The sequence below is a fragment of the Tachysurus vachellii genome, chromosome 12, assembly GCF_030014155.1.
Source record: "Tachysurus vachellii isolate PV-2020 chromosome 12, HZAU_Pvac_v1, whole genome shotgun sequence".
Taxonomy (NCBI): domain Eukaryota; kingdom Metazoa; phylum Chordata; class Actinopteri; order Siluriformes; family Bagridae; genus Tachysurus; species Tachysurus vachellii.
In genome coordinates, this window is record NC_083471.1 from 12,645,473 (window position 1) to 12,673,382 (window position 27,910).

General features: G+C 37.8%; 1 protein-coding gene across 1 annotated transcript; it reads left to right on the forward strand.

Annotated features, from left to right (window-relative positions):
- rorb (RAR-related orphan receptor B) lies at nucleotides 1-27,516 on the forward strand. The gene is made up of 10 exons (XM_060884100.1): nucleotides 1-275; nucleotides 14,886-14,971; nucleotides 15,808-15,949; nucleotides 17,029-17,415; nucleotides 18,125-18,246; nucleotides 19,805-19,937; nucleotides 21,228-21,335; nucleotides 21,423-21,533; nucleotides 22,130-22,242; nucleotides 22,889-27,516. The coding sequence occupies exons 1-10, from the start codon at nucleotides 269-271 to the stop codon at nucleotides 23,045-23,047; spliced, it is 1,368 nt and encodes a 455-aa protein (XP_060740083.1). The 5' UTR covers nucleotides 1-268; the 3' UTR covers nucleotides 23,048-27,516.
- Nucleotides 27,517-27,910: the final 394 nt, after the last annotated feature.

The window sequence follows — 27,910 nt, forward strand, 5'->3', positions numbered from 1 at the left end:
GCCAGGCGCGGTGAAAACCTCCCGGCCGCAGGTGTCATGTGAAACGCCGCATGCTCGCTGTGACTGGCGCAGTGTTTGGGAAATGTTTCTATTCTCTCGTCTCTCTGTCGGCCAAGTGACACCAGGCAAAAACTTTATATCCGAGGATCTTGGTTTTGTCTTTCTTTCTGTTGTTACTTCTTTCTTTTCCCTCGTGTGTGTGTGAGAGATAGTGAGTGTGTGTGTGTTTCTTCATGCCTGCCGCGTCCGGGAGCGAGTTGCCACCACTATGCGAGGTAAGAACCTGGACTCTGTGTGTGTGAGAACCTGGACTCTGTGTGTGTGAAAACCTGGCCTCTGTGTGTGTGAGAACCTGGACTGTGTGTGTGTGAGAACCTGGACTGTGTGTGTGTGTGTGTGTGTGTGTGTGAGAACCTGGACTGTGTGTGTGTGAGAACCTGGACTGTGTGTGTGTGTGAGAACCTGGACTGTGTGTGTGTGTGTGAGAACCTGGACTGTGTGTGTGAGAACCTGGACTGTGTGTGTGTGTGTGTGAGAACCTGGACTCTGTGTGTGTGTGAGAACCTGGACTCTGTGTGTGTGAGAACCTGGACTCTGTGTGTGTGTGTGTGTGTGTGTGTGTGTGTGTGTGTGTGTGTGTGTGTGTTAATGGATAATTCATTATAGATCAGATTCAAATGAATCATGATTAATTTGCACAGTGTTTGTTTTTTCCTCTTATAAGACGCTGTGAGTCTGTTGTTTGTAAACACGTTAATGATCCTGCAGTGTGAGTAACTGTCATATTCTCATATACATGTAACACTGACTGTCTGTTAATAATATTGAGTTTTATAGTTATATACTGAGCTCTAGTGCGTTATTTTTGTCACCGTCGCATTAACACAGTGTTCATTATACTGCACACTTTAGCAACTGAACACTTTAACAGTTAATTAAACGCGTTTCATGTTTATGTTGTTTATCAGACAGCAATAATGAAGTTTGATCCTCGTTTATAAACCCTATATAACCTGTAATTTGAATATAGTTTTATTTTCTTTATTAAGGTGTATTTCAGTAAAAGGTCACGTATAGAAAGTAAACTGTTTAATATTCAATAGATTTCTCGTCAGTGTTTATAAAAGTTTTGAAGTATTACTTTCGCTTGTATAAGGAAAGGTGTTGGGTTTACAAGGTGATTGGAAGCAGTTATTGCTTTAAAAGTCAATTAATCGCTCACTAAGTTTTCACACTGTGATGTAAATAAATCCACCTCAGAGTGAGAATCGGATGCTAACCGTTATTAGCTTAACCTCTTGAGACCCGAATGTCCTCATATGAGGACATAACATTTTCTCACAACTTCATTGTCTATATATATTTATTGTACCAACCTTATATGAGGACTCTTAGGTATAATTCTTTTGCCAAACTGCTTCCTTGAAAACACTGATTAAATTTATAGTTATCAGCTATGGATTAAGAGAAACAGTCAGTAGAAATTGTAATGTACACAACAGTAGCATACGGGTCTCAGGAGATTAATTACTGTACACGGCTTACTCACATGGAGTTATAAACTTGTTCAGGATTAATACAGTTGTTTATACTTTTACGATAACCAGTGTTATTATTTTTATTCCGTAGTGTTTATATTTTTTTGCTTTTTTAAGCCCAAGACGTAACCGTTAGCTGCGTTAGCTGAAGCGTCAGTCCGAACGCGCTGATGGAAAATCAACACTGACGTCCATTTTTGTTTCACAAACAAATAATTGTGAGGGAAGACACCGAAATGTAAAATAACATTGTTTATTATCTCTACTCAATGTTGAAAAACTGACCTTAAATGTGGGGAAACGACGTTGACGTGTTGACGTTGTCCACAAGGCGCCGCTTCGCGCCCAAATTTCTCGCTGCAGCTTCCGGTCCATTTTAATCAGTTTCTCTGTCACTTTCTTCAGTAACTTCGGAAGGATACCTGATTAAACATAGGAGTGATTCGGTTTATTTATTTTTCACACAGTGAAATTTTCTTTTTTTTCACCCAGTTTATACAGTTTAAATAAAATGTAAGTTTGAATTCATGAAGTACCAAAATAAAATATCATTTCATCAAATAAAAAAAAAAACATCAATGAACTGGTTAAGTTTACACATGCCGAACAATATATATTCCATATTATCCCAGATTTCATTATATCAGGTGAGAAATACTATATATGCTAATGCATGGTGTTAGGGAGGGAAAGTCAAAAGCACAACAGCTCCAGGTTTCTCTTAAGGCAAACAAAAGGGAAAGAAAAATAAAGAACTTCATTTAAATGACAGAGTTGAATTAAACTTTCCCTTTCCTTAACCCTGGAGAGAATCTGTACCTGGGGTGCATATCTTTTACACAGTGATGTTAATATGGTGTGCTTTAAATGATTTATGTTGCATATTCGGACCTTAAAGGCCTCTTTTGTACCTTCAGTTTAAATGTACACTGTGATTGTTTCCAGGAAAAAAGATAAACACTAAAGGTACAAATGATGTACAAGTGATGAGACCACCTCAGTGACCTCAGGAAAGGTTTACGGCACTATGGCACAAAGCTGATCATTTTAAATGAACAAAGAGATATTCTTTTAATAAATAAAATATGGGTCAACACTGAAGGTGACTAGATTGTCAGAAACAAGCTAACTTGGATAAATGCCCTATTGTTTCCCCTTTTTTATTAGTCTCTTCAGCCTTCATTTTGAATGAAAACATTTTCCAATAGTGCAAAAAAGTTCTAGAGACTTTGCGAGAAAAAGTAAAGACCTAAAAAAATATTTTCTGACACATGGAGAGAACCAGTTTGCGTTCAGTTTTCTTTGCGGAGGCCATTTAATTCCTGCTTCTTAAAGCAAATTTAATTATGTATATATGAATACTATTAAATGGTGCTATTTCGGATTGTATTCATTTTATTTAATAATCAAAGAATTTGTATATATTTCAGTGATTTAATTTTATGGGCTTATAGAATAGCTCCATAATAAGCGCATAAATGCCAAACATTTTTATCCAAATTGAAATCTAGCTGAGAAAAGAAAGCTAGCAGTGTATAAAGCTTCGTTATGCACTTGCTCTTCTAGCGTATGTGAATATGGAGATTTTTAGATATTACATGACTACTCGACATGAAGATGGATTCTTTGTAAGATTTTGACCTAACATTGGCATGTGCTGTATTTTTATATTGAATTTTATGGTTATATTTAAAAACTGACATTACCTCATGGCTGTCTGTAGGAAGCAGAGTTTTTGCGAGGTTTATTTTATTTCAACATATCGTCTTGGTGTGCTTGTTAACAGACTCTTTGTAGCCGTGTGTTTAAACCTGTACGTATGTTTTGTTGTGCATTTCTGCGTGAAGGAACCTGTACAGTGTTTCTCCGGAAATCTTTTGCCTGTCAGTCATGCCGCAGCCATTTGAGTGTGTTGTTGGAGACTTGCATGTTTCATTGCTCTACAGGAATCAAAAGCTTTCTCTGGTTGCCAGGTTGATTAAAAGTACACCGGCAAAGCATCCGATCTGGTAACATGAGATCCGACTGCCTTCCAAAGGCCTCTCTCCATTTCACCAGGATGTATTGCTTATACACACACACAAACAAAGAGAAAGAGACAGAAAGAGATACAGAGAGATATTTGGAAATAATTGCAGGGGAAGAAAAAGAGCAAGCTTTTCACTTTGTACAGAGTTTCCTCTAGTTCCTATGAGATCCTTCTCTTTTAGCCCCTAAACACTATAACACAATCAAAACCCAGCTCATCTGGTCAACACAACGAATGAAGAGCAGATCAGACAAAAATAAAATGTGTGCAGTTAGAAAGAACACTACACTAGATAATACACTAGCTCCTGGTTCAGGATCTTTGCATCAGGGCTAAGAGTTTAAGCACTTCGCTGTTGTAATGTGTATTAGTGTGTAATAGCAAGGTGTGGAAACAGGACGCACGTGACAATAGATCATTATTTCTTTTAAATGCACTTGACTCTTACAAATATTTGATTATTGATGGACATACAGCTAAAGTCATACAGCAAAAGGTGACTAATAATTCCTTTCAGAAATTAAACCTAATCTTTATTTTCAGTTCATTTATTTTCTGATCTGATTGGTGATTTTTTTAAGTGCTGGAAAGTTGTTGCAGATTGTTTGTTTAAAAGGAAAACTTTCCTGACAGAAAGAACTAGTTTGTTTGAGGTCCTGACTGTTTATGGTTGTGAAATTTTTTTGTCATTTACATTTACATCATTTGGCAGATTCATATTGACAGTCATATTGATTTAATAAAGAATCTAATGAAAATTTTTTTCAAGTAGCTATGGATTTAGGAAAAAGGTGTCGCATGTAAGAACACTGACGATTTTCAAATTATGGCGCTCGTTCTAAGCCAAAGGTGTAGCACACATTTAAATATAAATGTGGCTTTAAAATAAGGAGCGACGTGCATAAACTAAACACTTTGATAATTGAACCAGACTGAACATTTATATTACTGAGATTTTCTATTAGTATTGTAAAAAATATCTAGAGCATTACTTTGTATATACATTACAGTTCATGTGTCTAAAAAATAATAAAACTTTGTGTCTAAAACACCTTACATTTTGATGACCTCAACAATATATTTTTGTCTCAGCAAAATTACTTCAAAACTTTTACTTCAGTTTCCACAAAAGAAATAATGACATTTCGTGTGTCAGGGATCAAAGATTTTAGTTTAAAAAAAATTCCAAAAGCTTGTGGTTTTGAATCCCATGGTCTTTTTTAGATTTGGCAAAAATCACAGGGATGCAAACCTTTGCTCACAGGTATATGATCCTCCATGAAACCAAATAACATTTCTGAAGCTTCTTCCACATTCGGTCGCTGCTCATACATCAGTCGACTAAATCTATTTTGTCATGTATACTCGAGTGCTTATGTTTCTCTCGTATGTAAATGTTTGTCTGCTGTAAACCTTCCACGAGGTCCATGTTATGTTTGAGAGGTAAAAGAAAGACGCGCTTACATCTTTGTCCTGCTCCTAGTGAGCAGATGGGCATGACGGAGGCTTTCCTCTGATAACACAGAACCGTACACGCATGATTGTTTAGTGGCGATGCTCTGGGAGGATGGGTTTCACCTGTGGGAGCTGCATTTCAGGGCTGTAGAGAGAATACAGGAGAATGCATACCTGTGCTGTGTGTTAACCTCTGAGCGCTCTACGGTTTCTGCAGCCAGGCTAAAGTTTCCACATAACCACAGGAGTAGCTGAGAATGAGTGAAGAGAGAAAAGGAGAGAGGGGAGGGCCTGTGCTTGAAGGAAAGTGGTTTGTGTTATGCAAGTAGAAACACTAGATTTTTCATTTCTCTTCGTGAAAGAAAAAACAAAACATGACTCTCTTTTTGGATTTGCTAGTAAAGCTATGATGAGTTTTGTGAAGCTGAGAGATTTTCGATAGAGGAAGCTGTCCACCAAAATTTGGTGATCAAGTAATCAGACAAACAAAGATAGTAAGAGTCACATTTACAATGATGCTTCCACCACCATGCTTCAACATAGGCACTGAAGAATCTCCAGGGTCTAACACAAAACATATCAAAGATGGGTTAATACTTATAAAAAGCATCATATCATTCTCTCTCTCTCTCTCTCTCTCTCTCTCTCTCTCTCTCACACACACTCACACACACACACTCTCTCTCTCTCTCTCTCGCTCTCTCTCACTCTCTCTCTCTTTCTCTTTCTCTTTCTCACTGTAACTTCTTATTTCATTTATTGGGTTTATTTACATTAGTACACACACTCTATAAATTTCACTCATCATTCATTGTGTGACTCTTCATCATGATTGCATGGGACACACACACAAACACACACACACACACACACACACGGCTAAACCTTTCTGTATTTAATAAGAAGTTACTGGCATAAAACATGTTTCAGTCTCCTCATGCTATAAGGTGGAAAAAGTGTACTGCTCTCAGCCAGGGTGTGTGTCCACTTTATTATTTAATTTTTTTGTCTGCGTGAAAGTGAGATCGGCAAATAGATTCCAAAGAAGGGTGTGAACGATGTGAGAAAAAGGGATAGATAAGCAGAGCCTAGGGAGAGGAGGAAGAAAAAGATGTTAGAGAAACGCTCGGGAGATAAGGGTGTTCAGGTAGAACGAGGATGTGTGTGAAAGAGAAAGAAAGCCAACGATGTGAGAGGACAAAGAAGATAGATGAGAATGGTAAGAAAAACCTATGTGTGTGTGTGTGAGAAAGAGAGAGACAGCTCACGGGTGAAGAGATGTCTGTGATCGTTTTGCGTCAGGCTCATGGGGCCACTTTGGGGAAAAACCTCGTTATCCTGAATCAAATTGTGGCCCGAGGCGAGCTATTAACATTCTGCCCTGGGAGAGAAAGCGCACACACACACACACACACACACACACACACACTTTCAGCAAGACAGGTCGGTGTTCAGGTGCATTTGGAGCTGATGACTGTTGATGATATTCTGCAACGAACGGTGACATTTAACACCTAACGCTTTAATATGACACCAGTGAAAAAGTGAAGATGAAGAGAAAGGGGGAAATAACTGAAACAACCAAACAAATAAATACAAAGAAAGGTAGAAAGAAATGGACAAATCAAGAGAGGGAGAAAAATGGAAAAACAAGCAAACAAAGATGAAAGCAGAAATAAACAAACATGAAGAGAATGATGGAGAGAAAAAACAATCAAAAAGGGTAGCCGGAAAAAAGAATATACAAACAATAAACAAACAAAGTAGAAATAAGTACAGAAAGAAAGAAAAAAAGTGAAAGAAATGAACAGAGAGGGAAGGAGAGAGCAAAACAAACAGAAAGGGAGAGAAAGTAACAACAAAAAGTAGAAATGAGGAAAAGAAAAACAAGCAAAGAAAAGGATGAACATGAGGAAAGAAAGAAAGAAATGAACAAAGTGGAAAAAAGCAAACAATGAAAGATGAAAGAAACAAGGAGGAAGTAAGAAAGAAAAAAAAACAGATGGGGAGAAGGAAACAAACACAAACAGACAGAAAGGAAAGGAAAAGCAAACAGACAATGAAGACGAATAAAAGAGAGGAGAGAAAGAAACCACAATCATCTTGATCCTGGACGAAGCTGGACGTGTCCTTCAGAGATTTCAGTAAGGAAGGACAGAGCTGAATCAACATGGAGTGTTACATCATATTCAGTTTTCTGTAGGGACCAATAGGCCAGATAAAATCAGTTATACAATTAAACTAGCTTTATTCTAGATGGCTAAACACAATAAATGTTTTTTTGAAATGTGTCAGTTTTCAAGTTGTCATGTGAGGAAGCGAGGGAGAGAGAGTTAGCAAGAGTTAGGACAAATTAAAAGTAGAGAGAATAAGAAACTTAGACAGTTAGCAAGAGGGAGAATAAAAGAAGGAGAGAATGAGAGGATAAGCGGGACAGAGAGAGAGAATGAGAGGCAGAGAGAGGGAAAGAGAGATTAAGGCAGAGGGATTGAGTGAGTGAGTGAGTGAGAGAGAGAGAGGACGCTGTCCCACAAACAGCCAGTTATGACACTGTTGTACCACCCCTAGGCAAGTGTGTTACTAACCTACTTAAACTGTTTAACCCCCCCCCAGCAACACACACACACAGACTGCAATGTTGTGCACTGAGCATCTGAAATCAAAATGTGGGATTTGATAAAATTTGCGTGTGTTACAAATAATATTCTAAATGACGTGGAATAAAGTGAATGTTTGAAACAGATTTTTAGAAAAGTGTTTTAGAGTGAACACACTACTCACACTATTCATATGGCATTAGTATGGGATCTGGGACGCAGCTATAGACAAACTTATATATATATATATAAAGTGTGTGTGTGTGTGTGTGTGTGTGTGTGAGATTAATGTGTCTTATCTGTGCTTCTTTAAAGAAAGAAATTGGTTTATTTTCCTTTCTAATCTCTGCTCTGTATATCAGCATCTAAACAGCCCTAATGAGCCCTAACATTTGCATATGCGTCTCCTATCCTGGACTCCAGCCATTGACACCCTTCTGCTAACTTAGTGAAGTAGCCAATCATGGCTCAGTGCTGCAGTTGGGCACAGATGATGCCAGGGCCAGCGGGGGAATGTCCCCGGCCTCGTCAACAATTACCCACAATACAGAGCGGTCTCTGTACATAAGTATTAGCCAGGGGCCAGGGTTGTACTAGATGACTGAAGCCACCGCTCTGCTGGTGCCTTGTGGAACTGCAAGTTAATTTCTTTCTGTCATTTTCTCAAGGTGGTTCACATGGTGTCAGCCTTTTCTGAGGGTTCTACATAGATACATTGACCCTGCATCAGAGGGAATGAAGGTCCTTGCTCACAGGGTAGCTAGGCAGTGCTGGGGCTTGAACCAGAATGTTATTGAACTATTCTGATCAGAAACTCAAAGGTTTTTAGCCACCACAGCTGAATTGTCTGAGCTGTAACAATGTATTACACTCCTAATTTAATTACTGGTAATGCCTGAGGATTCGTCATCCATATCTGACCGCCCTTAAGCGTGTGTCAATGAATCTTACCCCAAGGCAAAAGATGTGAAACATGGATGAGCACCACATGCCTGTCCAATCTGGGTCCAACCAGTTGATGAACTACTTTAAATCTCCACACCATTCAGTTGGAGCACTTTGTTCCACAGGTTTTCAGCCAAGGGCAAAGGAAATAGAAACCATTTTTTGTATTTGCACACCTAAGATCAGAAGTTAAACAGATGATTAACATAATCTTTCTGTATTCTTTCAGCAGCCACATATCCTGACTCTGAATACAAGGAACCTTTCTTGATTATTAGCTGAAACGACCCCGAGCGAACAAAAACATGGGGAAGTTTGCCTACGTTTACGCACATTTCAGTCAATATGCGTATAATAAATACACTGACAAAACAACGTTGAAGAGCGTTCAAAATGGGGGATCCCCCCTACAGAGCCTTCATAGTAAATTGGATTTAATTAATTCAGCTGATTATTTGATTCAAATGTGTCTATGCTTCTCATTAGGGATAGATGTTAGAGATATACAGTAGCTTTAAACTTTAACATTTTTATTCTGTTTCTATACATATGTAAAGCTGCTTTGAGACAATGTGAATTGCTAAAAGAGCTATACAAATAAGTTGAATTGAATATGGTTCAACTAAATAATTTTCAAACATTAATCAATTTTAAAATAAACATAGTTCACTTACAAATAATAAAGTCTGCTTGAGGCCTCGGTTGCATGTGAAAAGCCATGAGGGGTGTCTCAATTTTCATATGCGTCAGTATCTTTTAGGGAGTTTTCACAAAGCTGTTGTTTGAATCTTGAGTGCAGTTTTTTTTTTTTTTTTTTTTTTTTTAAATCATTGATAACGCGGCCCACAACCAGAATAAATGATTTCACAGCATTGGTTGTTTGTTCATATGTGCTGCTGTGAGTATGTGGAAATAATTCCTCGCCTACACAGCACAAATCTGAGCCTCTGATTAGAATATTCATCCGTGGCTTTAGCATGTCACCAGGCAAACAGCCAAATAACACAACAGCAGAAATAAGCTGAGAAAAATTCCTGAGAAAGCTAACTCAAGTTCAAAGCTTTCATTTTTGTTAACCTCTTTTAACGTAAGCTTCAAATCTGTTTTCTTGAAAATGTTGACTCGCATACTAAAAAGCTTATTTTCTAAGCATGTGTGCTAATAATAATAATAAATAAAAGCTAACAGTAGTGATTATTATTAACGTGTTAATCATTTGTATTAGCATTACAACATGGCAGTGATGTTTTTTTTAACGCTTATTATGGCACGTAGTGTGTGTGTGAGTGTGTGTGTGTACAGTATGTGCGCGCACACGTGTGTTTGTTCTTAAGTTGAGGTACTCCTAGCCACTTTAATGACTCTCATTAAATAAAACTATAGAGAGAAAAGGTATCTCCCGAGACATGAATGCTGTCTTGTCATTAGGACTCAATTACCAAAGTACACACACGCGCGCACAAAACACCCTGAAATCACATTTATATTAATGTATGATATGGCTAGGCTAGCCGGTGTACAGGTATTACAGTGTCGTCTGTCCTAGGCTAAGCTGAATTAAGCATGGAATCGCCAGCACTGCATTCCCTGTCTTATATAATCTAGAGATAAAGAAGCCCTCATGGCTAATAGGCCTTAACACATACAGACGCCGCATTTATTCGCATCGACACACAGCAGTCTCTTAGCATTTTTTGTTCATTTTCTGTTAGCAGGTTTGAGAAAGAGAGAGAGAGAAAGTATGTCTGTTGTGTGAAATTCATGTCTTTGTATCATATAAGAAATTACTTGCCATTAAACAAAATGTGACCTTTTGCCCCAAATGTTATATCCCAAAAATGTACTTGGTGTGTGATTTAAATTTTCCTTAATGCGGGTGTCTGTAAATCAGGGATTTACCATTACTGATGAAACATTCAGAGTGTTTTGGGGGTCGTGTTGACATCACATCCTGCCCAAACGTGACAGTGGCATGGATGATCGCAGTGACAGGTCGACTAAACGCACCTCCTACCCACAAACTCCAGGGAGGCGCTGGTCGTCCTGGCAACCGAGGCACAGACACGGACATCTCCTTATTTTTTATGACAGGCCTACGCATGTAGGGCCTCTGGCCATTATAACACACACACACCCTTACAGAGCATCTTCACGCTCTTCAGCATCTCTCCACCACACGCATCCTACAAACTGAATTCAGAGATTTTGTGAAAGCAAACCAACCAACTGACACATCAAGGGTTAAACAAAATGGCGGTTTCTTTGTATACCAAAGCAATTTGTCTTTATATTTAAATGCTTATCTTAAAGATCGAAAGATTACATCATCACAGAGTGCTGACACATGCATGACAGTCCTGATTTTATAAGGATAAAGGCCTGCGTTTGGACAGTTTGAGCCTGTGTGTGTGTGTGTGTGTGTGTGTGTGTGTGTGTGTGTGTGTGTGTGTGCGTGTGTTATCCATTTAGTTACATTGTTTGACCCTGTTCTGGTACTAGACAAACTGTGCTTCTAGATGACAGACAGCTGAAATTAACTGGTGTGTGTGTGTGTGTTTGTGTGTAATTGACCCGTGAAATGATTCACTGATTCAGCGAATGGAATCTGAATCATTTACTGTCACTGCAATGAGTCTCGTTCCTTTTGTTTACTTTCATCATCCAAGCCACTTATTTGACACAAAATTGACTAAATATGCTTACATTCTACACAAATATACACCACCTTCATTTTATGGTTGTTCAACTTTTCAAAGAACCCTGTTTATCTTAAATTATCACACACATACAGAACACAACCATAACAAATCACTATATGTTTTTTAATTTTGGTGTTATTATGCACAGTAAAGCACTCTTCTGTATCCCACGTTCCTGTGCCACTCATGGTACACACATGTTGTGGAAACTAATGATGTCTTCTTGGGTTAAAACTCTCATGCAGGATACTTAACTCCCTGAACAATTGCAGACCCAAGTACGAGCTGCGTCACCTTCACGCGAGTCACCTGACCATTTCAGTGCCATTGAAATCACACCACCTCCCACAGCTAGTCTGAGATATTCATCATTCTGTTGTAGCCATGTATTTAACTGTTCAATCTGTTAACTGTTGCCAAAATTGTACAAATCAGTGATTACACTACAGCCTATGGATACGTTATTGAATAACTTAAGTGGTTTCACAGCACTCCAGTTACCACAGCAATCTTAATGAGCGTTTGATCTGACGCTTGATTTAATCGATTTAATTGCTGTTCTGTTTGTATTTGGGTTTGACTGCAGTACCAATTTGACTGAACTCAAGTTTTTAGGGCAAACCAAGCATTGTGGCCTAATGGGTAAAGAGATCAGTGTGACACGGTTGTTGTTTCCTTACAGAGTTAACTGATTTGCAAATGTCTGGCTTTTCTCATTTCTGAAAAGCTACTTGCTTAATCGAATCAGTTAGTAATCCGATACCAGCCTCTGGTTTCTTTTTTTTGTTTTGTTTTTTTTTTGTATGTGTGCGTGTGCGTGTGCATGTGATTCAAAGCACTGATACCGGAGATCCTTCCATATAGTGTAAATGAGCATCTTCTGACAGCATATCAGTGATTACATTTCTCTACTTTTTCTAAGCTTTTTATCATTAGTCCTTGATCAAGTGCCTCATCCACTGTTCAAGTCCCTGTGAATGAGCTGGTACTATAGAAAGCATAACATATTATGGTATGGTTAATTATCCCTATACTCAAATGAAGGGTTTTCCCAGGTTACCACACACATTCTTGCAGCTCACAGACTAATATGCAGTATCTGTGTGTGTGTGTGTGTGCGTGTGCGCGTGTGCGTGTGCGTTAATCTCATTAGATTTTTCAGTGTACACACATACATATTTAATACATGCATATTAATACAAACCTCTAGGTAATACAAATACACACAGGTTGTTTACATTTCAAGAGATGTGCATAAAGATACATATACACATCACACAGACACAAGGACGCACACCAGCCACTCTGAGCATGTATTTACAGACACAGATTATCAGACACATCCATGTGCTGACAAACACACTCACATGCATGCGCACACACACTCATACAGGGTGTGTGTGTACATGTGCGCATGTGTGTCTGCCGTGCTTTAAGGTGAAAATGAAATCGGATGTCGTTGGTAAGTGGAAGTGACTTTGTCCTTTTTGCATGTAGAAAATGTATTTTTCCGCTTTTCTATATTTGTACTTTGGAAGTTCTAGACATTTCTACACTGTAGCTAACTTGTCGTTCTGCTGTCGAAGTGAACATGATCTGGAACATGAGGGTTACTCATGCTTCAGCAGGAACTAATGAACCTAATTCTGTATGTGAAAAGTTTTGCCTTGTTTTTTGTATTTATTTATTTTTTTTAAACGTGCAATGCAGCCTCTGAGGTACGGTGGAATGTGCGGAGAAATTAATTGAGAGTCATTGCATCAGATAAGCCTGTGTAGAAGAACATGTGTAGAAATGATTTAGGATTAGAACGGGTTGCTAATCTCTTTATTGTGAGCGTGCAGCCTCAGCATGCATCTCTCTTGCTCTCTCTCTTTCTCTCTTTCTCTCACTCACTCTTCTGTCTTCGGTCTTCTTTCATTCCTCATTTTAAATACAATTTTTCTCTCTCAGATAAGGAAGAAATTTCTGGATTGTGTATCTCCTTGTCATTGCAAGTCCTTTAACCTTAATTGGAACTGTAGTTTTCAGTCTTTCTCTTTCAGATTCCAAACACTTGACGCCTTACTATAAAACTGTTCCTTCATAAGTAGAAGTAAATATTCATTTCGCAGCCCAGAGAACATTTAAGCATTTCCCAAAGGAGCTCCATATTTAAAACATATTTAAAACAGCACACGTGGCACTCAGCATGTGAATCACTAAGTGATTGACAGGTGCGCAGGTTGCAATCTTCCATATCCACTTCCCCCTTTCCTCCGTTTCAAATTAATAATCTTTTGGCTGATTCCAATTTGGTTCCTGCTTGAAATATACAGTGCTGTGGATAAAGTTTATCCTGATTTCTTCATTGTTTGTATTTAATTGTTTTGGATCATTACGCACAATTTAACACGAGATAGAATTGACACAAAATAGAGATTTTTAAGTGATCTTTTAACTATTGCAGGGAGAAACACCAACCAGTGCTGTGTAAAAATGTCATTTTAACTCTTAGTAACTCACACAGACAATTAATAATAAGAATATAATTGGATTCAGTTATATTACAAACACACACATACAGAAAGAGGCTTGATTACTGCCAGCAGTGTGAAGTTCTCACCAAGCAGACACTTGGTTTCAGTTTTAATTCCATTAGACACAAGAAAGAATGTTATTGAAATATGTCAGTCGACAAAGGGTTAAGAAAACGATTTTCTGAGGCACCATTGAACCACAGCGAGAGCCATTGTCTCCAAATGGAGGCAACTTGGAACAGTGGTGAATCATCCCTGGAGTTTTCATCAAGGATGTCACAAAACATCTGAGGAGCTACGCGCTTTACTGCCTGAGATGAGTTCAACAATCATGAATCCATCATTAGCAAGAGGCTGAGGAAAAAAATTAACGGCTATGCACTGAAAAGCTGAATGTCAGTCAGCATTCTAATTCCAAAATGGCTGGTCATTCAATAGCTAAATAATAATAATAATAATAATAATAATAATAATAATAATAATAATAATAATAATAATAATAATAAAATAAAACACCTTGATGATGCTAATATTAATTTATTAATAATATAATTCTAACAGATATCTGATAAGTTTTATAAATGTCTAAATAAATAAACACACAAACAAATAAACAATAACAACAATACAACAATAAATAAATAGTGTATTTCAGCCTGCCTTTTTTTTTAATTAGTTCTGTCTTTCATCAGCCACTGTGCTCCATTACATAACAACTGAAGAGGTTTCTCTCTGTTCAATTTCTTTCAACAAAGACCGCCAACCGTGGCACCAAACAAAGAGGTGATCTTTGTATTTCCTTCTGTTGTTTTTTTTTTTTTCCCTAGAACAGTCTGTTCCAGCCGCATGCTGGAGAGGTCTGTGTACACATGTGTAGCGAATGCAAGGAACCTTTTCACTCTTTGCTCTCCTCGCAGCGGGCTTCAAAATCGACAGCTTTTGTGAAAAGGGCCACCCGTGTCAGAATTATTAGAGAAGCAGTGTCTCGGTGTGAAGTGGCCCTTCATTATCTCGGCCTTTATCTAACCACGAGCGATTGCATAACTCTCTCTCTCTCTCTCTCTCTCTCTTTTCTTCTCCTTTCCCTGTCTTTCTCTCGGCAGCCCAAATTGAAGTTATACCATGCAAAATCTGTGGAGACAAGTCCTCAGGGATCCATTATGGGGTCATCACATGCGAAGGGTGTAAGGTGAGAAAGCATTGTTTTTGTTTCGTAGCAGGTTTTCCCTGGTCTGATTATCATGGGCTGAAAATCTTTATTTAGTTAACTTTTGGTTCTGTTTTTCATGTATTGTATGTTTATATAACCTCTATGTCACTTGATTAGGAATAGCTTTACACTTGTTCTACTATCCAGCTATGCAATCAGCCAATCATGTAGCAGCAGCGCAATGCAGAGTATTGGTTAACGATTATATCGAACATTAGTATGCAGTTCTGTGGAGGTTGATAAGAGAGTTCAGAGAAGAAGGCCAGGTTCGAGTTGTGTACAAGGAACTCATGGGATCACTCATTACATCCACGGTTTGAAAAAGCAGAAAAGCATCTCAGAACATGCAACACATCAAACTCTGAAAAGTATGAGCTAAAACAACAGAAATACACATCAGGTTCCTCTGCTGTCAGCAAGAAAACAGGGAGCTCTTGCATGATTTTTAGGAATTGTGCTGATTGGCTGGTCGTTACACTGCACAAATAAGTATTCCTAATAAAGTGGAGTTTGAGTGTACCTCTTTATTAGGAGGTATATAAGTAAATCATCATAAGTAAAGGTTATCTTAGTGGCTTATACAATATTAAAATAAATTGAATGTTCACATTTTGAACCATATGTGGTTGCACTCTGTAGTGATGTAATTAATATTATAATACTGTTTTTATTTGTCATTGCTATTTTTTTCAGTGTGCTCTTATTTTGCCTTGAAACTCAGTATGAAGAGACATGAATGATCTCAAATGGTCCGTAATAAAGGTAGTGTAGGTGTTTTAAAGACACATCTTTTATCGTCTTGTGTTGCACCGCAGGGCTTTTTTAGAAGAAGTCAACAAAACAACGCCTCATACTCTTGCCCTCGGCAGCGCAACTGCTTGATCGACAGAACCAACCGTAACCGCTGTCAGCACTGCCGCCTACAAAAGTGTCTCGCTCTGGGCATGTCGCGTGACGGTAAGGTAGCCCCTTCTATCACTATTGCTACTAATACTAATGAAAATGTTCAGTGTAATTATACTTATTTATATTAATAGAATTAAAACAATATTGATTTAATAAGTCTATACATGTAATAAGATCAGTCATGCAAGTGGTGTTGAACTCTGGTTCCTACGATTCCCACAAGTTTTTGAAGTTCAGTGATTCATTCAAAACTTTTCTAAGAGCTCCCACAGATTTGGCCCTATGGACCCTACAGTTGTTAATTTGGCCTTATGAACCTTACAGTTGTTGATTTGCTCCTGCACACCAACATGGGTCTTGTAGACCCTACAGCTATTGATTTGGTCTTATTGATACAGCTTTGTTGATTCGGTCCTTTGCACCCGGAAGTTGTTGATTTGGCCCTACACACCCGACTGTTGTTACTTTGGCTCTAGAGACCGTTTAGTTGTTGATTTGGTCATAAGACCCCTACAGTTGTTGATTTTGCCCTAGGGTCCCTACAGTTGTTGATTTGGCCCAATGGACACTACAGTTGTTAATTTGGTGATATTGACCCTACAGTTGTTGATCTGACCATATGCAATCTTCAGTTGATGATTTAGTCTTATGAAGTCTAAAGTTGATGATTTGTCTTTGTGCACCCTACAGTTCTTAATTTGGCCCTACAAACTGTACAGATGGGCGGCAATTTCACACATTTTATGCAAAGTTACATTCACACTAGTACACCCTTGTAATTCACTTCCGGTAGTCGGGTAAGTTTTCAACTCTGCAATTTAGTTTGCTCAGAATCAGGCCGAGACCACGTTGGTTGTTTCCAGAGTGTGACTGCTGTGTCCATCCTACCAGCCTTTAAAACTGAAGGGAAGAATCTTCCTGATTCCGCTGGACACACAAAATTTTGGCAATGTAAAAGCACCCAAGGCAGCTCTATTATCAGATGTAACAATATTTTTAATCCTTTAAATGGCAATTTTCATGTCATTAACCTCTTTAATTATGTCTAATAGGAACAGCTAATTAATCCTTAGCTTTTATTTTCACTCACACATTGCTCATTTCTGTCTCCTCAATTTCATTGTCTTCAGCCGTAAAGTTCGGCCGCATGTCAAAGAAGCAACGTGACTCGTTATATGCTGAGGTACAAAAACACCAGCAGCGGCTACAGGAACAGCGGCAGCAGCAGACAGGTGACGTTTACTCGTCTGGTCTGAGCACTCTCGGACACGACCTGGCTGGCGCCTACACCAATGGACATGTCATTGACATGGCCAAGACGCATGCTAACGGAAATCCCGCTGCCTACTACAGCATGGACTCAACCCAGCCGAGCCCGGACCAGTCCGGACTGGACATGGCAGGAATGAAGCCCATCAAACAGGAGCCTGTCTATGACCTGACGCCCGTGCCCGACCTATTCACCTACTCATACCAGGACAGCCAGCTAGCACCTGGAGTGTCCATGGGGGAGCTCGGTATGCCAGAACCTCGCTGCTTCTGCCTTTTACTATACAATTTTTCATTAATCTTAAATCTTAATTTTAATTAGCCAAGATCAGAATGAATTAATTGCCACTTGTATCTACCCAATCAAATTAATAGGATTACATATTCAAAAGTACTACAATTATACATAGTTGACAGCTCAGGGAAGTAGCTTAAGGACATTTTCACACAAGCACTCCAGATATTCTGAGATTGTTTTAAGATTGTTACAATAAACGATACACAATAGAAAAAAAAATTTAAGCCTACTTATAGAAAATAAAGAACAAAAAATGTGCATCAGGTGTGATGTTTTTTGATGTTTTTAATAAATTTATTCGAAGCTGCTAAACTATAGTGTATAATCGTTATCATTACATATTATATTGTGCTCAAACCATTTCTTTTCCATAAACATTCACCAGTTTGTTTGTATTTTAATAACTTGCAACTTGAAGTTGCATCCATTGATCCACAATGTTATACTGACCCGCCATTAACTCAGAAACTGAGTTAAAAGTGAGAAACTGAGCTGAAAGAATCTCCTGACTTTCACACTATGGACTTTGTCCGTATGTGTTAAACTCGTAAATACGATCTTTATTTGTACACACTATAAATGTTTGGGAGAATGATCTTCATCTGTCTGATTGTAGATCCGTAAACAAATGAGTTGAGATCTGTCTCTATTTTCTCCAGACCGAATTGCACAAAACATCATAAAGTCTCATATGGAGACTTGTCAGTACACGGGCGAGGAGCTGCAGCAGCTGTCCTGGCAGACGCATTCATACGAGGAGGTCAAGATGTACCAAAGCAAGGTGAGGAGATTTGTCTTACTTTTATTTTTTTCATCATCTCTTCCCATCACGCTGATATCTACAACATAGACACTTCAGAGTTCCGAGATAATTAATGCCAGATAGCTGTACTGATATTTAGAAGCCATGTAGCAACACTTTTTTCATGGTTGCTGTCTGCTTGGTAGTGAAAGGTGAAGCCACCAGAGGGTGCTGCACAAAGTCACAAAGCATATATGCCAACTGAATTCTCTTTGGTCAGATGGTGTTGATTCATTTTCTAGTAGCTCTGACATTCTCCATGGAGGAATGCAGCACAGAATATAAGACAAATAGTTTACGATTAGATTAATAAAAGTGGAGTGAAATCTTTTTATTCTGAAGTTTATCATAGATATAGATAGAAATTTAATACATCTATACATCTTATACAACAACCAGTTTCTTCTCTGTTACTGATAGAGAGAGAAAGAGAGAGAAAGAGAGAGAAGAAGAAGCCAAAGGCAGAAGACATATCGGAAACCTCTCTCATTTGCCCTGTATCAAATGGATTATGGGTAATTATCAAGCAGTCCTTTGAAAAGGCGTTTATGAAGATTCAGTGCGCAGGGAGAGAGCTGCAGAGTGCACAGAAGCAATTTGCTGACACGAACATTTCCAGTTTTGTCTTCCGGACATGTGATAAATGGCAAACTTCACAAACTTTTCCTTTTGTTGCAGTTTCCTCTGGTGCACGAAGGGACAATTTGTCAAAAAAAGCATCCTACATTCAGTTAAAGCGCTATACAGCATCAAGGAATCACAGATTTTTTATTTATTTACTAAGTAATCTTATGAAACATAGCTATAGTGCAACTTGAAATTAGATAGCACTTCAATAATAATCACTTAAATAATCACTTCAACGATTCTTGTCTTATTGCTTCACACAGTACTTCTGAAAATTCTGCTTTTAACCATTTTTTTTCTTTTAATAGAAGAATATTTTCTGTGTATTTTTGCATAGTGATAAGTTTCAGATTTAATCTCATGTGCATGAACACTGGCAAATGTTACACAAACAGTATTCTGTGTTATTAATGTATTCTAGCAAGTAAAATAAAAACTATTCTTTTAAGACTATGTAATGTTTGCAGTCCAAAGGCGTTAAACGGGGGAGAAATTGCATATACTGTACAGTAACAAGGACAGTCAGAGTCTGATCTCAGTACTTAATCTTTTGCATCAGGAGGGTGGTGTGATGTGGAGTGGATTTTCATCTTCTTGCAGCAATGATTTTATTTATGTAAGAACGAAATATTGTATTTTTGTGCATTTATTTGTACATTTAATATTAGGGAGCGGGCATTAAACCAGCCACTGTGAATTATAAGTTAGTTATAAGAAATGTAAATATGTGATATCTTGAGTGATGCTTTAAAGTATAAGCATTGCAGCCTTGATTTAGACACTTAATAATTTGCTCATTATTTGTTTATTATTTGTTCATTATAGAACTTAATAATAGACAAGAGATAATAACCAATGCTGTGTCTACATTTTTGTGTGTTTGTGTGTGTGTGTGTGTGTGTGCGTGCAGTCAAGGGAGGCGCTATGGCAACAGTGTGCAATTCAGATCACTCACGCCATTCAGTACGTGGTGGAGTTCGCCAAGCGCATCACCGGCTTCATGGAACTGTGTCAGAACGACCAGATACTGCTGCTCAAATCAGGTCTGTACCTTCACACTCAAAATAAAGAAAAGTTCCTTGGGGCTTTCTGAAAAAATGGTTCAGAGGATAACTCTGGGAGCTCAATGAACCCTTTTCTATTAAAACACAAGGTGCCATTATTTTTTCGAGAAAGGACGTGTTTCTGAATGACAGATTTTAGAAAAGATCTTAGTTGATTACATTTGTGAAATCTTTCAAACTGAAATGATAGAAACATTTAAATAAAAGGGAGAGGTTTTGCTCTTATCAATTCTGTAGACAATTTTTTTTCTTAACAGTGTTGTCATTTTTGTTAAAATACATTTTAATGTTTGAAGTTGCTGTATTTTCTGCCTAAGGTTGTACATATTATTATTATTATTATTATTATTATTATTATTATTATTATTATTATTATTATTATTATTATTAACAACAACAACAACAACAATAATAATAATAATTTCAAATAAAATGAGACCTATTGGTGCTTTTTATACCACTTCCACACTGCTACAGCTGTCTCAGTGAAACATCTGGCCAAAATGTAGCACTTTGTCTTAAATTACAGAGATCTATATATCTAGCAAAACACAAACACCAGATTAATCTACTCCTAGGTTTAAAGCCTATTATTCTATAACAGATACAAATTGCTCAGTATATGCAGTAATCTAACAAGGAAAGTATGTATTTGTGAAGGAGTGGGACGTTAGTCTGGGTCTGCCCATAGCTCCTGGGAGATTAAAGAAACAGTTTTCCAGAAAAGCTAGTAATCCTTTAACCTTAAATTAATATTAACATGCTATGTCAGCTAATCCTCTAGGTGTACATTTAAAACATATCAGGGTGGTGCAATGAAGTGAAGCTGAAGTTCCATTTAACTATGAATCAGAGTGTTGTATTCCACAGCAATTAACCAAACTGGTTTTAGTTTATCAAACAGAATGTCTGTTTGAATGTGGTAGCTCAAGCGACCCTGTGCAATGAGCTGCAATGATTTGCGAAGAAAGAATTTCACTGTGCTGTAATGTACTGTATAAGTGACAAAATAAAGGCTCCTATTCTATATCTCTCATAGAAATCTCTGTATCAACAATTATGTTCTTTGGGCCGTGTTTCCATTTGTTATAGTGTATTAAAAGGAACACAATTTCTTGTGTCAGAAAATTAAGAAACACCTTCTAATTACTCAGAACTGAGAATCCCACACCGTGATCTAAATGAATATTGACACGTTACACATGAACAGTATTAACGAGGATGCAAAATGACATTAATGAGTAATAAACTATAATCTGTTTCTCTCAGGTTGTCTCGAGGTGGTGTTGGTAAGAATGTGCAGAGCATTTAACCCTCTCAATAACACGGTTCTGTTCGAGGGCAAATACGGCGGCATTCAGATATTCAAAGCACTCGGTAAGTCCATTCACTTTCATGCTTTTAACAGCCTAATTTCAGCCTGTATGTGTCTCACTTTAGCGTTTGCTTTTCTCTCTCTTGTAGGCTGCGATGATCTCGTCAGCGCCATGTTCGACTTTGCCAAGAGTCTGTGCTCTCTACAGCTGACAGAGGAAGAGATTGCACTGTTCTCTGCAGCTGTGCTTATCTCCACAGGTCAGTGTTCATTCAAGCGTAGGAGATGATACTGAGTCAGAATGCATGGATGGATGTATGAATGTTGAAACTTTGTCTGATTTGCTAGCAACCCAATGGACTCATGCCCAGTGTCCTAGTACACTGCTTACTGAAAATGAGTTAATGAAGTTATTTTTCCAAACCCAAGGGATATGGTGGCTTAGTTTGGGTTAATTTGTTTGCCTTGCAACTCCGTGGGGCAATTAATGTCTCTTCCCTGTCTGTGTTGAGTTTGTATTTTCTCCTTATGCTTTGGGGGTTTCTTCTGGGTATTCCATATCCTCACCTTCCTTGTGTCCCAAATACCCTCAAATAGGATTTAGTTTCCCCATAGCCCTGTATTGTTTGGTTGGTTGGTTGGTTGGTTAGATGGATAGATGAATGGAAAGATGGATGGTTAAATGTATGGTTGGTTGGATGGATGGATGGATGGATGCATAGTTTGTTGGTTAGTTGTTTTTTTTAGATAAGCTTCAGTTTCCCCATGACCCTGCATTTAATGGTTGGATGTATGGATGGATGGTTAGATGGATGGATGGATTGACAAATAACGGCAAAAAAAAATGTTTTGTCAGATCGGCCTTGGCTAATGGAACCAAGGAAAGTCCAGAAGCTTCAGGAGAAAATATACTTGGCCCTCCAGCACATTATGCAGAAGAACCACATGGACGAGGATGCATTGACTAAGGTACCACTGCATTCAATTGTCTACCCATTCGCTGTTGTTGATAGTTTTAACCCAGCGGTCTTCAAACCATCTACATTTGTGCTCTGTCCTGTTTAGACTAGAACACTTGTTCTAATTACACTTGTTATATTACACTTGTTCTAGTCTATCTGGCATCAAGTGGCATCACCTCAGTTGACAGGTGTTCGATCAAAACACAAATCTGTGGTATGTAAAATCATTTCGAAACAGAGGTTGAAAAATCGAGATATTTTGGCACCCCAGACATTTTCTCGAACAAAACGAGAAACCAAACTGGTTTTCACCAAGATATTAGCTTGACTAGGAAAAGATAAGAGACAAAGGATGATAGAATACATGAAAGAACAGTTCACAGGATAAATTGTGTTGTGCCAATTACCATGGTAATGCTGAAATCACCCCTGAACTACTAACACCCTAGCACTGCTTACTGCACATTTTTTTATGCATATTTGTCATTGATGTCCATACCCCAGCCTCACTAACAGTCTGTTTGTCAGTTTTATTAATCACTACATGTTTATCATGGATGTTAAACTTTGTGGCTCCATGTTCACCCACACGTGCTGGGATTGCCTTGAAAGTTGTGAAAGCATCTTTTTATAACAATGTCCCTTCTTTACAGCTGGTTGGTCGAATCCCTACACTTGCGGCACTGTGCACCCTGCACACAGAGGAGCTTCAGGCCTTCCAGCAGCTACACCCAGAAACAGTCAACATGCTCTTCCCTCCACTCTACAAGGAGCTTTTCAATCCTGATGTGGCCAATGTCATGTCCAAGTGACAAATGCTTTTTTAAAAAAAAGAAAAACACGACGGCAGAACACTACGGCAGAACATTCAGGGGCTTGAGCCACTGAGGCAGAGCAGGCAAAGTTAACTGGGTCACCATGACACAGCAGACAGCAGCATACAGCAACCTGAGGCGACGATACAATGAGAAGACTTCAGGAATGACCAGCACTTCAAACATTCGACTTCAGTTTCACCGATTCAGTCAAAAGAATGTATATACACGCCTGTTAGTGAGGATCTGACCAGAAACGTACAGACTTTAGAGCCTTTAATAAGCTGTCTTTTATTTGGGTAAGTTTATTTGTTTGGTTTTTTATACAGAATTGTGAAAAGAAAAAGGGGGACAAGGGTCAAACACAGAGTATCTCATAGTAATTCCCTAGTTCTGATATATTCCAGTATTAAACCACATTCTGTTTATATTCTAGTCATAATTTATAAGCAAGAACCCAACAGGCCGGTACTTTGTGTAAATCTTTTCTTTTTTGTAGTTTTACATGTATATAATTTGAGAGCAACTTGTAAAACTATACTAGAGACAATTTCCTTTCGGGTACGGTTAAAAAAAAAAGCCTTGTCTGGGCCATGTAGATATGTATAGACTCTACAACAATGTTTAGAAATGTTACGGAAATGTAAATGATTTTCTAATAGAAGAACAATAATTCTTGATCTTTTTCCATATGAAAATATTGATATATATTTTGCAAATGCTTATGGTTGATCAATCAGTCACCTCTGCAATAATGTCAATAAGCACTAGTCATTCAAGATCAGTTTATGAAAAGCCCCCCAAAAATTAGATCTTAAATTTAGAAAAAAATTAGATCTTTTATTTCTGCTGAGACGCAAGCAGAAAGACTTTCTGATAGTCGTCACACTTTTAATGGTTGTAAACATTCCCTTTAAAGATGCACTGCAGTATTTATTCAGCAAGGATTGTTCCAAGCTTGAGCACACTTGTCCCAAAAAAAAAAGGTTAAAAAATGTCTTTATTTGAAAATTGCAAGAAAATCTCATGCTAGACACTAGTTGAAACGCCTACCATCACAAGCCTTTTATCAGACAACCGAAACAACCACGGCCAAGTACGACCATTTAACTGTTTTAAACTAAAGTCTATTTTTCCCGGTCACAAACACAAGAGCTGCATCCCAAATGATGTACTACACACTAACACTATGCACTATGTACTCCAGCGTAAAGTGTATGAATTTTAGAAGAGTAGTATTGTCTCAAACACACTGGAACCCATTTTTATTTACTAACTGGAAGTTTAAGTTGTTACCCAGTCGATTGTAAATGACATCTAACGCACGTAATGGGACGCCGCTAGCTTCAGCAGTATACGATGAATTTTAAAATTATCACTTTTTAAAAATACAAGACGTCTGGTCCAGCGAAGCGTCGTCTCCCATCTTGAACAATTTTTCTCCTCCAGTAGCCCTGCCTCTCTCCCGCTATGTAAGCAAAGCTGTGACTATCAGCATTCCACGCTTGTTTTTTGGGGTTAAATTAGTGCATCATCAAGGTACTTGAAGTGTCGATATTTAAAATTGTGTGTGTTTGTGAGTGTGTTGACACTAAAACAGTTAGAAGGAAATGCCGACAAATAGTGCATAAGTATGAGATTTGGAATGCACCCACTGTCTAAGATCACAAAACTAGCTAACATAGCAGTCAATATGCTATTGCATACAAACACAATATTCCAGGCAACCAAATCGTGAGAATTAATACTGATCAAGCTAAAGATCAAGCTCAAGCTAAAGATAAAACTAGCAGTGACCAATCAATTATTTCTTAACTTCTATTATTCTACTATAATATTCCCATAAGAAAACTGCTGAAAAAACACAGCATTGAGAACATGCTGTTAGGTATTTTTTCCTATTTATTTTATTTTAATTAAGTTAAATGGAAATAATGAATGCCTCCAAGGATTAACTCTTTAACTAGCTTGCTAAGTATATAGTTGCCAACTAGATTGCAAGTAAATGATGATGAAATGTATGTAATTATTTCATTTGCGTCACAATTATACGTCTCAACCATGCTCGTGTTTATTTTGCCAGTGTGATAAAGAATATTTAATCTAATGTTTTAGAATAATATGGCCAGGAATATTCCATATTGAAAGAAAAAAATGGTACCGTCGTTTCAGGCATTTCACATGGAACATGCTTGTCGAGTCTTGTGTAGACATTTTTGTCTAATAGACGCTCTTCAGTGGCAATATTGTAGCTTTGACAATCATGTAGCATTCTACTATTCATTTTTTTAACAGTTCCAGTAGGACAAATCTGAGCAGGTCCTAGTGTCAAGCATATATTTGTTCTTTCTTAGTTTACAATTTTCACGATTCTCTCAGGCAAAAGCAGTTTAACAACAACCCCATTTAGTACCTTGAAGTTAAATCAAACAATCAAACACCACTCAGACAGCCATTTGAAAAGATTTTCCTTCCGTCCAGTTACATTTCCAGTAAAAGCATCATGATACTTTAATACAGTGTGGTTCTTAATTTGTAAAATCTGTTCTATTGCCCCACTCAGTAAATATGGATTATTTTCATGAAGATTACTGAGCTTTATTGAATTTCCCACCACAGAGCTTTCCATAGATCTCCTGGGTCCTGGTGAACTCTGGGTATTTAATAATTTATCAACAATAATAACATTATCCTGGGTTATTGTTAGTTGTTTCACTAAGCTCACGCTTTACCTGGGGTTAACAGTTAATCCTGGCACTTCATAATCTGAGGTTTCACACTGTTCGTTCCTAAACTCCGCATTCTTATTTGCATATTTGCGCATCAACAACCAGGATTGGATAAATCAAGCGCATGGCCGCTTTAAATAACGGCTCGTCTCATGCTTTCACGTCAGTGAGGAAAAAAGATCTGGTCTGTCGTTCGGGACCTGAGCAGTTTATCATTCACATCTTTCTTATCTTGTTTGGTCTTTTCAAGTTTGTCGTCTAGTTGACCAGGCATTTGATGATATCCAGCTTCTGGTAATTTTTCAGTGTCATGTATTTCCTTTTTGCTACATTGCACTCTTCTGCTGCCTGACAATAAGTGTTGCTGCTTCCTGGTTTTCACATGATATGTTTTTCATGCACTGTTCAATTTCTGTTTGTTGCTAAGCAACTAGCCAGAAAACACTGTACACTGCTTCTAAACTCCAAGTGTGAAACGTTCCTGTACCCAGGATTTGCACTGTGTGAAAAGCTCTGTGGTTCACTTTGGTGCTTGGACCCCATTGGCAATAAGATCCACCATTTTAATGAATAAAAAATTGGCAACACTGGGAAATTGCTATGGTGTAAATTGAATTAAACCCCATAGTTGATTATTTTTCTATAACGGCACAACCTGTAGTTTTTTTCTTTTAAATTCTTTACATACTGTATATGATTACTCATACAGATTCTGATATTTTGCAATGGCCACCAAACCAGGTTTAGTCGTCCGAACCACTGGTCCATCTCTCCACTCTCAGCAGATACTAGTGCGTCGTGCAATCAGTAAATTCCGATGAAAATGAAGGAAGAAACGAATAAAAAAGCAGTTACAGTACAGATCAGGTGTGAAAGGCAAAACAAGAAAAGCTGAGGATCTACACACACTGTCCATGCCGACACCCGATTGGTTTTTCTGTAAACACTCTGCTTCTTTCTTATTCAAGACAATCATCTCTGGATGCCACCTGGAAAGCATCCATCTCAGGGATTTCAGCATTTGTTATTTTCAATAGAAAGAGTCTCCTATTTTAAAAAGAAAATGGACACTTTCGAGAAAAAAAAAAATAACAAATCTTTAAGATTTCTGAAATACTGCCTGAAATATGACCTACCCAGACAAGGCTTTGTGTGTGTATGTGAATGTGTGTGTGTGTGTGTGTGTGTGTGTGTGTGTAATGCTGACAGGGTAAATACTTACTAAATACTCGTGAAAGGCCTAGTGGCCTGTAAATACTGTTAAAAGTGATGAAATCACTCAATACAGAGAAAAGAGAGGTTGAAAAAATAGAACACTGTAATTATTATTATTAATTATTATTATTATGCTTTTCCTACGATCTCTATGTAAGTTAGTTTATTTATAGAGTGTATAATTATGCTGAATATGCTCCAGATCCATTTCAGCGCTCAGTAAATGTGGCGACAATGTATTTTTTCTTCTTTTTCTTGGTTTAGGACAGAAGCGATCACATTGTAAACAAACAGTTTCAACACTGTTTTAGGTTTTACTGTACTGTAGCAATAACTAAACTCTGAATTTCTGTCCCATTTGCATTGTTATTTGGATTTATTTTTATTTTTTATTTTTGTTGTTATCCTGATTTTGATATTTCTATTAAATCCTAGCCTGTTGTTCGGTTATCCTTGCATGCTGTTTCATGGCGATGGAACGGAAGGAAAAACAGTCAGGATTTTGTGTTTGGTTTACGTGATACTGTCAAGGGCGTGGTTGGGGTCAGGGGGCGGGTTTTGGGGGTGGGGTGTTGTTGTGAATGTTATATAGTAAGAATGAATACATGTTACCCTGCTGAGTCTACTGTCACACACATAACAGGCACTTAGTTCATTTTATGAAGGACTTGAAACTTTTTTCTTTTAATTAACTTTTTTCTGTTAATAATATAATGTGTTTTTTAACAGTTACGACAAAGAGAACCAAAAGTCATTGAGAACTGTTTATATTTTACTCTATGATATTTTTATCAAAGTCAGGCAGTGTGAATAATTACAGAGATAGATGGATAGATAGATAGAGAGAGAGAGAGAGAGAGAGAGAGAGAGAGAGAGAGAGAGAGAGACTAATAGCGTCTAACAGTAACAGCTACAA

What these genes read in the sequence shown, in the direction of transcription:
- rorb (XM_060884100.1), top strand. An exon ending in TCTGGGCATGTCGCGTGACG is followed by an intron (nt 15,950 to 17,028) that starts GTAAGGTAGCCC and finishes CATTGTCTTCAG; the next exon opens with CCGTAAAGTTCGGCCGCATG. An exon ending in AGTGTCCATGGGGGAGCTCG is followed by an intron (nt 17,416 to 18,124) that starts GTATGCCAGAAC and finishes TATTTTCTCCAG; the next exon opens with ACCGAATTGCACAAAACATC.